At 36.3% G+C, this 10,927-nt stretch overlaps 2 protein-coding genes and 1 long non-coding RNA gene across 6 annotated transcripts; 2 read left to right on the top strand and 1 right to left on the bottom strand.

Annotated features, from left to right (window-relative positions):
• Positions 1 to 1,176: 1,176 nt before the first annotated feature.
• Positions 1,177 to 3,710, top strand: LOC149038305 (uncharacterized). Of its 2 annotated transcripts, none has more exons than XR_016181069.1 (3): positions 1,177 to 2,469; positions 2,900 to 3,147; positions 3,290 to 3,710. XR_016181069.1 is itself a non-coding variant. In XM_089187278.1 (3 exons), exons 1-3 carry the CDS (start codon positions 2,413 to 2,415, stop codon positions 3,635 to 3,637), a joined length of 459 nt encoding a protein of 152 aa, XP_089043404.1. In that variant the 5' UTR covers positions 1,668 to 2,412; the 3' UTR covers positions 3,638 to 3,710. The 2 variants fall into 2 exon arrangements, 1 of the variants encoding a protein (XP_089043404.1); XM_089187278.1 differs by having other exon boundaries at positions 1,668 to 2,469; positions 3,094 to 3,147.
• LOC149038306 (uncharacterized) lies at positions 3,711 to 5,227 on the bottom strand. The gene is made up of 2 exons (XR_016181070.1): positions 4,875 to 5,227; positions 3,711 to 4,557 (listed from the first exon to the last, which is right to left on the bottom strand). It is a non-coding gene; the product is annotated as an uncharacterized LOC149038306 (long non-coding RNA).
• Positions 5,228 to 6,060: 833 nt separating this feature from the next.
• On the top strand, positions 6,061 to 10,340 carry LOC149038307 (uncharacterized). Of its 3 annotated transcripts, none has more exons than XM_089187280.1 (5): positions 6,061 to 6,689; positions 6,944 to 7,047; positions 7,380 to 7,495; positions 8,751 to 8,843; positions 9,229 to 9,444. In XM_089187280.1, the coding sequence occupies exons 1-4, from the start codon at positions 6,601 to 6,603 to the stop codon at positions 8,841 to 8,843; spliced, it is 402 nt and encodes a 133-aa protein (XP_089043406.1). In that variant the 5' UTR covers positions 6,061 to 6,600; the 3' UTR covers positions 9,229 to 9,444. The 3 variants fall into 3 exon arrangements, 2 of the variants coding, with proteins under 2 accessions (XP_089043406.1, XP_089043407.1); XR_016181071.1 differs by having other exon boundaries at positions 6,066 to 6,689; positions 7,380 to 7,560; XM_089187281.1 differs by lacking the exon at positions 9,229 to 9,444 and adding an exon at positions 9,898 to 10,340 and having other exon boundaries at positions 6,066 to 6,689.
• Positions 10,341 to 10,927: the final 587 nt, after the last annotated feature.

Consider the following 10,927-nt stretch of genomic DNA (forward strand, 5'->3'; position numbering starts at 1 on the left):
CGTGAATACATGCTGGTAAAATAAGGAAACTGAGTCGAATCAAATTCCTTCATTATTTTACGACTCGCTTCCGACTCTTGTTCCCTCTGCTTTGCCAAATCTCGCTCCTTCTCTCTCATTTCTCTTTCTTCCCTTCGTCTGTTCTCTATTTCTTCTTTTCTCATCCTTTCCTTGTTTCTTCTTCTTGCTCTTTCACGTCTCTGTTTCCTCTGTATTGCTCTCTTCTTAGCCTCACATTTCTCTCTTGCTCTCTTCTCACTCTCCTCCATTCTTTTCTTTAGTATCTTCCTTCTTTTCCTTAGAGTCTTCCTTTGTTCTTCTAAGGCGTCCTCTTGCATTGTTTTTTCCGCAACTTACTTTCTGAAAAATTGAGGTACTAAATTTGCAATGCAAATTCAACACAAAGCAACTTACTTTCTGAAAAAATTAAGGTGCTAACCCTAAATTCAATACAAAGCAAATGATTGAAAGAAATCATAGTTAATCGAGGGGACTGGTTGTGAAAGCCGGCATATATATATATATATATATATATATATATATATATATATATATATATATATATATATATATATAGATTAGATGCAGTTAGATAGTTAGATAGTTGCAGTTAGATATAGCTCTTTGGCATACAAAGCTTTGCTTTCATGTCCAAATTGAGCACTCTACTAGGATGAGTCATTGCTGCTAGCATTATGCATGCTCACTAGTTTTTCTAGTTTGAGCACTCTGGCATGGCTTAGATGATCCCACATATGTGAGATCACGTGAGGTGGCTATATAGCCTTTCCTCCACCCTAGCATCAGCACTGCACTGATGAGGCCCAGAAGGCCGAAACAGTACTGTCTGCAGTTAGTTATATATATATATATATATATATATATATATATATATATATATATATATATATATATATATATATATATATATATATATATATATAACGGCCGTTTCAAAACACCCGCCAGTGGAAATTTAGTTCGCGCATGTCAGATTGACATTTTCAGTTTGAAACCTCTGAAAATGTACGCTTAACGACTCAACAAGAAAGAGCCCACTGATAACTGGGTCGCAAAAAGTATATGCGCAAAGCCCGAGGAAATAGCTAACTTATGCGCAGAAATTGTGTTTTGCTTCCCTGGTTAATGTTCTCCTAGAAGAGATTGCATTTGCGGGATAGTTAACAATACGACGGCTTGATGGCATCTTGCTTTGACGCGAAATGACCTATCGCCTTTTTGAGGTCTTCTCATTTTCAGGCAAGATTCTGATTGATTCGAATTTTTCTTTCAATAAAGGAACGACTCTGGCTTTACGTCTCTCCTTTGCCGTTAGTCTCTATACCTTGACGTTTTAATCCGAATTGTTTTGAGCGGTGTAGTCTGCGATTACACTTCATCACCGTAATAGTAAATATGGCGTCCATCTCCTCTTTGACCTCGAACTAATGCCTCTGAACTACGCGAATTTATCCTCTTAATGCAATCATGCTTACCCATAGGCTAAACAAAGAATAAACGATGTATGACAAAATGCTAAAATGTCCACGGCCTTCTGTTACGTGCAAGAAAGGTGTACTAAGTGCGTGTGATTTCCTTCCCGAAAAGAATACGTCATCGATCTGTCACGGGAAGCTACAAGAAATAGTGAAAGCAGGGACAAGACGTTTCTTTCGGTCAACATTTCAGTCACGACCAGGGATAATATATCCTCCAATTACATGTTACTATTTGTGCTTTGATCTGGTAGTTAAATCGTTGTTCTTGGCCATGATCAACATGGTTTATTGCGAATATTCCCTCCCCCTTCAAATGGAACGAACTACACGCAATAACACAAAAATTCAAATATTCCCGCACCCCTTCCTGAAAGAAGATACAAACCCTAAGGGTATACCCTTCTGAATAAATAAAAAGTCGGAGAAAGGAACTTCGGAACATATCTTGAGTCAATTTAGAACTGCTTTGCTTAGTCCAAGTTTAGTTTAGAACTCGGTTCAATTATTACATTCAGATGGCTAATTTTGGTCTCTCTGAAGATCGACAAATATTGGAAAACTTTGCCGAATTTGTGGAGAGCGATTAAAGAACTGAAGGCAAAAGATAAGTGTGAGAACAGCTTTCTTTGCGATGATAAGATGGAGATTATTTTCACAGCCTTTGACGTCTAAGTTCGTAAAGATGACCTTGACATGTGCCCTCTTAAGTTCTGCCACTAGTGCTACAAACTTGCTTAAGAGGAGGCACACGCCTTGCTGTCAATGTGTAGCCTCCACACAAACGCACTGGCAACTGTAAGATCTGCAGTTTCTTTAGAGATCAAAAGAGACCTGGTGGGAAGAAGATTAAAGCTGGAATAAAACCCAGAAAGGACTCAGCTAGACCCAAGGAACAAGTGGAAATGGTGAAGGAATGTCTGGCACTTTAAGCTTCCAACCTGATCCAGCCACACTCTCATTCTCTGAGGAGGTAAAGAATCTACAAAGCTTTAGAGGATCAGAACCTCTTTACCCAGAACAGTTTGTTGAAAACAAGCACAAGTATTTGTGCCCAATTTGAAAAGAGGTACTTGATCAACCAGTCCAGACAAAATGCTGAACTCCACACATATTTTTTGCTAGTTGTTGGTCATTTTCTTTTGAAATGTGTGGATCCCTTTGCCTGGTGTGCTGAACTGTCACTGTAAATCCTAACAAGTTCATTGAACCAGCCCCTTTTGTTCTTTGCACTATACTTTCAGAGTTAGATTTTCGATGTCCTATTTGTAAACACACAGTAAAACTTCACCAACTACCTCAACATCTAGAATATTGCATTCAAAGCCCTACGACAGCACCCACACACGTTTTAACCCCTTCCCAAAGATCAGTTTCAGTAAAACCATCCCCCCTTGTCCCAGTGAAACCCATACCTGCAGCAGAGGAAAAGGGACCAGCACAGGTAAATGTACCATCAATACAAGCAGAACTTACAACCACCACTAGCACAACAACAACCTGTGGGGAAAAACTTTCAGATTATCAACTACTAACCAGCCCATAGGAAGTTTATTCATCCCTAAAGGAGGAAGTTGGATTGTTCATCATTAGACAGTTCCTTTCACAGTCTCAGGATGGGGCAACTATTCTCCTCAAAACAGGTGGCCAGGTAATAAAATATTTTTTTTAAGTTAAAAATAAAGACATTCATTTCATTTCAAGATAATCCATTTTCAGCCCTTAGAAGAGTTTATTTTATTGCTTTGAAGAGGGACGTACAGGACACCTAACTAAATGGTTCTCTATTTCAGGTTTGTGTTCCTGGACTTCACATTAGCTTGGGTGTGATTAAGAAACTGTTTGATGAACTAGAGAACCAGTGCTTTGCAATGGACAAAAAAATTCAAATGATGCTGGCAGGAGACTGTGAAGAGAATGATGAAAAGATCCAGGCATTCAGAGCTGCCCAACTACATACTAGGCAGGCACAAAAATTTCATGAAAAAGCCAATTCTTTACAGGAGTTGCTGAATTTACAAAGTCTGCATGCTAATGTTCATATCATGCCTGCCTACTTTACACTACTACAGGAGATACACAAACTCCTTGGAAATGCAAAGGAGGAGGTAGCAATGATACATTTGTGTTTTCCAGTATAACAGCTGTACGATCCTCCACTTCCATCGCACACGTTTCAAACCCATCTTAATTTTTCAGTTGAAGAAGGTATGATTTTGTTTTACAGATCATTTATTTATAATAATACACTAGCTCAAATGAATTTAACAACCTATCAACAGCATGATTTAAAAAGTATTAACTCAACATTATAGGAAAAGCTTTCAGATGAACAAATGGAATTGGCTGCCTTTGAGAAAGTCAATGGACCATTATCAGTTCATTTGGATGAGGTTCTCAAGAAAATGAATGTCAAGAGACAAGCTTACCATGGAAAATCATTAATTGGTAACCATGTACACACTTACTGCAAGGTAACACAAATCCTACCCTTAGAGAAGGAAATTGTTGCGGGTTTCTTTTTGGTAGGAGGACAATATCATTTAACTATGCAGTACTGTGGTGATAAAAACAGAGGAGCTGTGTACTTCCTTCCTTTCTCAAGCAAGAGAAATAAGTGTTAAATTTAAACAAGTTTTCCAGTTATTTGCTGCTTGCCACTTAGTCTATGAAAGTGCAGACTATCTCAATAATGGCAAGATTGATAAGCTAGGTAAGTGAAAGAAAGAACCTCACTTTTATTAAAAACATGAATTCAATAATAAGATCATGTCTTAAGTCTGTTCCACCTTTTCTTGTTGCAGAGGAAGGCATCGCAAATTTTCTTCAGTTCATTAGGGAAAAATTCCCAGACATGATGATCACACCAAGGCTCCATATGCTAGAAGAACATGTTTGCCCTTTTCTTCAACAATGGATTCCATGGTGAACGAAGGATTGAAGGAATACACTCCTTCAACACCCAGTCCCAGCATTTTGACCATGTGAAGAAAAAGGACACGAGATTACGTCAAATCCTTGTTAACCACCACATTGCCACGAGTCCGGAAAGCTCCCTAACCTAAAGAGAGAAATTTAAAACGAAAAGCGAACGAGTAAATCTCCTGCCTTTTCACTTGCAATGTATCGGTTCATTGACTAAGAACGAGTACTATGTATGTAAATCTAGTGTAATTTATTTGCTCAAGTACTAAGTTAGATAAATAAAAGTGTTACCGCACTCTTTGGAACCAAAACTAAAGCTCTCCAGTCGTTTACAGACTGTTTTGCTTAAAATTCAGCACCTCCAAAATTCAAAATGGAGTCGCATAACGGCCGATCTTAACATATTAATAGCACTCAAAAGGAGTCTAAAACAATTCGGATTAAAACACTTACCTCTATCAGTTGTTCAGTAAGGTTTGAAGTCTTCTCTTGTGATTCTTGCTTTGCTGGAAAAAATTCGGGCCTTTTGCAAATTGAAATCAAAGTTTTCAGTCGATTTCATAGGGTGTACTTGTTAAACTCCACCAACGTGTTTTCGTCGAATACAGGCAAAATTTGACCGATTTTACTCAAATTTTCGACAGCAAAGGCCTCTTCCATGTGCACACATCCGCCATGCTGAACTTCGCTCACATACATTACATATGCAGTAAGATTTTATTGGCTAAACTAGCTCTTAGCTCAAGGGGTTGCCATGGACGCTAGATTTATGCAAATGCATAATTTGGTATTAACCAGAGAAATAATAATTAACTCGATGTTTCCTGTAGACCGCATGCGCGAAGTAAATTTCCATCACGAAACAGCCGTAACGCGTTTTTCTGTTTTCCATGTACACGGTGAAAAATAAAATGGTTTTTTTTCACTCTCGCGTGGCGTAAGCGGTTTCTTAGAAATGTAACTTTAATAATGGTGTCAAATTTTACAAAGAAATATATGGAGAGATTTTCAATACTTTGAAAAAGTTAGTTAATAAAAGTCATGGCTGGCAAAGAAAAGCTAAAAAGCCTAAGCTAGACAGATACCAATGCTACTCTGCTTTACCGAATATATAAAGGAAACAATCTATTTATTTTCTAGTTCAAATCCAGATAAGTAACGCTTTGCAAAAAAGGGTTTTTATCGTATAATACTCGAAACTAAGAGGCTTATCTTAGGTACACGGGCCATGAGTTTTTCTTTTGTTTACAAACTCTCTGAGACTTTCCATTGATACCAGGCGATATCCTTGAGCAATTTTCAAGTCACCATAATAGAATTTCGTCCGAGGAAGAGATTTCATGATATTATGGTATTTGGACATGTTAAACGCGAGGATATATATCTGAAATCAGCAACGGATCGCTAAAAAGCAAAATTTTGGCAATTGGAAATAAAGTAACTCAAATCTCACCTTAATTTAGTCGTCAAGCCAGAAATTCTAACTCCTCTGTTATATTATAGCTTTCATTTACGAGGTCTTTTGTCGTTGTCTCCGAGCTGCAGAATTTCCTATCCGTCCTCAGCTACTAAAATTGCTATGTTTTTGTCCCAACCAATCACGTTTGAGTGAGGAAGTGTACTCATTGAACCCTGCACGTGCTTGGGTTATGACAATTGTTGAGTGGCACTTTGTCAGCCAATCACCATGATTAGAGACCGAACAGTCCCGGTCTGGTAAACTACATGTACGAGCATAGACGGGATTTAACTTATAAACATTGCCATCTTGCGTTTTAGAAGGCCTTCATGATCATCAAAAACGCAGGTTTTGTGGAAAAAATTTGAAGATTATTTGGAGCAAGCAAGTGGACTATTTTCAATTTTTGACGGCCTCTACAACGACGGAAACGTTCAAAATATGGCTCGAAAGTTGCACTAATCAAGCGTAAATGCTCTACTTCGAATTGCACTTCTTCAGGCAACATGATTTAGAAAACAGTTTAGGTCTTAAAATATGGATTTCGCTCAGAGAGGCTTTTACAGTCGAACTTAAAGTCCAGGATCGAATGCCGAAGCTTCCACGCGAATGTCGTCAAAATTATGATTTTGAAACATGCTTCGTTGAGAATTGAAAAGCGCTCATGTCAGCCTGCCATTTCTAGTTCTTCGTGCGTGCATCTTCAAAATAAATTACCCTATGTCTGTTCCTCATGATGGTGCTGTATATAGCCAGCAAAGTGTAAAATCAGTCTACCCATTGACAATTGCCAACTGTAAAGAAGACAGGTTTGTGAATTGCAACTTGCTTGAACTCTTTACTACCTTCTGGCAAGAATAATGCTTGTGGTTGTATGTGCCTTTAACTTAAATAACACTATGTCAGATTTTTGTAGGCCCCACTCAGTTACAATATAACAATATCACCAGGTCATGCATCCACTCTGAGATCTAAGTGGATCGATATCAATATCCCTAATTTGGCTTTAATGCACTAAATATAACAATGACTGTATAGATTTTTGGTTTCTGTTTGTTGACAGAGACAACCTCAAGATTCTTCTTGAGGATATCAACTACCAAAAGAAAATATTAAAGGAAAAAGGAATAACAGTTGATGGTAGACATTACACTGTTGAATCTCTTAGTAAGAATCAGTGTTAGTCTTGGAATTTGCTTTAAAAGTCAACTTCTTGTTCATGATACTATTTGTAACAATTTATTGTTTCTACCCAATTGGTAGTCTGACTAGAACTAGATAGAAGAAGTAGTCAAATTTAAGTAAATTAAGAGTTTTTTTTATGTAGTAAAACATGTTTAAGATTAAACTGCAGCAGCAAGAAATAAAACCTGGAATTTATTATTATTGTATGTCAGAAATTGATTGGACTACCCTTTTCATTAGATGCATTGGAGATTAATTTTCTGGAAAGTTTAGTATGTTAACTTTTGCTTTCCCATTTCTGTTATCAAACTTAGTTGTACTGGACTACAAGACCTTGGTACTTCTTTTGGTGAAGAAGACAAATGTTTCATTGGTGTTAGGTGGTAGAGGTGTCAGTGTCGAGTTCTGTTTCATCTGCAACGCTATCAGGGTAAAGTACTCAAATGATATAGAAATTAGTACAAGGCAACTGCAACTTGTGCTGTTAAAGTTGAGGTACATAAAAGTGCTGCATCAGTTAATCAACTTTTTTTTACAGTGATTTCAGATGACTTTGATCTTTGCCAATATTTGGGAAAATAATTAGCGAGTGATAGAAACATCAAGTAGCTTTAATTCAGTCAAAACCTTTTAGTGCTGTACAGTACTTATCTAAAGGTCATTCTGCCTTAAAACATTTAAAAGTCACTGAAAGTGAATACATGTACTGTAAAAAGAACAGGGTTTGTACAGATTCATAAATTCTTGAAAAAGGCTTGATTTTCCAGACCTGGAAATTTTCTTGAAAATGGAGATAATGTCTACATTACATTGGTCATTTCAATTTCGTCTGTAGCTAAGACATTAAGTCACAGACTGAGACTTAAGAAGAAGAGAATAATTGCACCATGGTTACTATACATTTGCAGTGCATCATGAAAGAAGCTTGCATGGTTCCTGCATTTTCAAGATCTCTATTGATCACCTATTCGATAATAACCTTCAGTCTGGAAAAATAAATTGATGTTTTGGGAAAAAAGTCTGGGAAAAGTCTTGAATTTTGAATCCAAAAATCTGCATGAACTCTGAAGAAGATAATCAGAAGCATGATGAATGTGTAGTTCTATCTGAAATTATAAATTTTTCCAACTTATTCAACATCATGTTCTATTATTCAGTTTGGTGTTGCAATATGTAATATTATTCAGTTAGTATTGCTTTAGTAGCATGTGTGTTGTCAAAAGTTCTTGTTTTTGTTTGTTTGTTTATGTGTTTGGTCAATATCTTAAACACTGCTTATGCTGTGAACAAGCTTTCAACAATATTGCACATTTCCAAATAATATTTTCTAACATCCAATAGTTATTATTATCATTCGTTGCAAATTTTTCTTCCTTTTCATTGGCGGAGATCCCAACATGTGTCCTGCAAATAATGGTCTGCTCATGAGCAGACTGTTGTCCAACTTTGAAAAAAAAAACAAACAAATTCAGCGATCAAATGGTAAAACATCTGCTTGCCACAGACAAATCACGGTATTTTGCTCAACCTCATCCAAAAATTGTTAATTGTTTGTAAATCAATGCCAAACACATCAGTTTATACTGCTTATAATTGAAATGGAGTGTCTCTGAGTCTTAATAAAAGACTTATTTGCCTTAATACATTCCTAGTACGTAACCTACTGCATTAACATTAAATTCTAGGTGTGCAGAGAATGGAAAGAAATTGCCCTGATGACACATGAAAAAGTTTTTAAAGAGACAGAACAAGGAGAGATTGACCTCTTTGATGTCTAGGTATGTTTATTTTTAACATTGCTTTAATCATAAGTCTCACATTTTTATCACTTACCTGTTCAACTAATCAGCAGTGTCTATTTTTAAGGGTTTTTATTAGATATAGTTGCAATCACAGGAGTGAGTTCGAGGAAGAAAATGATGTAAATTATAACCTTTTTTATTTTAAGATTTATTTAAAATACTGAGTTTGTTTTTGTTCAGTTATTGATCATCCTCCTGCAGGCACCTTCCACCCAGAACTTTTTCAGCTGCCCAGCATATTTTAACAAGCAAGTCCCCATATATTTTGTTGCAGTTAGTTAAGCAAGCAAATTTCAAAATGAGGTTAACATACCACTTATACCACTTAAATGCATATCTTATTTTAAACATTTTTATATAGTGCAAAGAATGGGGTTTCTTGTTAAGAGAGCTATTTGGGAGCAGCCTGGGAACTGGCAATTATGGACATCTTCTGATTGACCATGCACCCATGCTAATGAAACATTTTCTCTCCACGAGAGAATTTAGTCAGCAAGGCTTTGAGGCTTCCCACAAGGAACAATGCCAACTTTGGCTAATAGCCTCAAGCCATGATCGCCATGGAGAAGCATCCTCAATTGAGTTAGCCATGGGAAACATAATTTAACCTTGGCTAGTAACGTCTGCAAAGCAGTGCTGAGGTCATTTGTTCTTGACCCCCAACAGACTCCACAAATAGCCACAAGTGTGTTTTGGATTCCCATTTATCCTGATCAGCAAAGTAACAATTGTTTTGACAAATGCCACATACTCAAATCCTGAGACACAGTTGGGGGCCCCAGAACAAGGATTTTGGCACTGATTTACAGACAGCTTTAATTAGAGTTTAATTTCATCTGTGGCACAGACTACGAATGAGTTGGCCTTAAAAAGAAATTTCCAGTCACCAAACTGTTCATTACAAACAATTTTAAAATCAAGTGTAATGAAATTACAGCACTAACTGTTTTAGTCTTTAAAATAATCTTGATTAAAATGGTAATAATCTGTTCTCCTTTGTTCTTTCCCTTTATGATCGGTTACATTGCAGTTGAGCAAATGCTGGTACATTTCTATACTGAGAGAATGTTATTCCTGTGCCTTTGTCTCTGAGAAGCTATAAAATCAGTTGAAGGTAGCTTGTTAGATTAATTCTTAATTGGCAATGAATTGGATTGCTGTATGTATGCACCCATTGGGTCCTGGCATCTTATTTTTTCTCTTTGTTGATTACACCCTTGATTTAACATGTTCAAAGCAATGGGCTCTCTTTTATGTGTGCACCGTTGTGTATGTATGTAAGTATGTATGTATGTATGTGTACTAATATTGACTGTAACACAAATTAATTTGGTTGTTATATCATCATCATCATCATCATCATCATTATTATTATTATTATAATTATTATTATCATCTGTCTTACTTTTTGAGAACATAAAAAAAAGATAGTCAAGAAATGAACAAATGTACCATAATCTTTTGCTTTTCATGTTTCAGATGGCATTCATATTCAAGAATCTTGTACAACATCAGAACAAGAAAGGAAACAATCTGTGGCACATGAAGGTGTGGCTGTTTCTCAAGAAGTGAAGCAAGTTTCGACCTGTGAGCAGAAAGTGACTTTTTGTGATGAAGAATTACCAAACATTGCTGCTGGTCAGGACAGGTATAAAAGGTTTTTCTGCATTGTAAACTTTTACATCTTAAATCCAACCATATAGTTAGGACATGTTATGCTTGAGCATCCTTGTTGTTATCTTTTCTATCTTTTTAAATTTAATTTAAATTGCCTGATTTTAGGTATTATTTGCAACCTAGTCCTGACGAATTTAAAAATTTTGCTCCTTCTAAATCTGCTATTGATGATGCTAGAAAAATTCAGGTGTCAAACACCCAACTGTAAACATTCATATTAATAGTTTCGTGTCTATTAATATGTGATATTTTCGCAAAACACACGCCATTTTTACAATTATCATATTACATGGATGACCAATTCAAATAGTGTATCTTAGCATGTATTGTTTTATGTTTTGTTTACGGCATCATTTCTAAAACCAACCTTTATTTGTGATTAA

The sequence above is a fragment of the Pocillopora damicornis genome, chromosome 11 (assembly GCF_964200805.1).
Source record: "Pocillopora damicornis chromosome 11, jaPocDami1.2, whole genome shotgun sequence".
NCBI lineage: Eukaryota > Metazoa > Cnidaria > Anthozoa > Scleractinia > Pocilloporidae > Pocillopora > Pocillopora damicornis.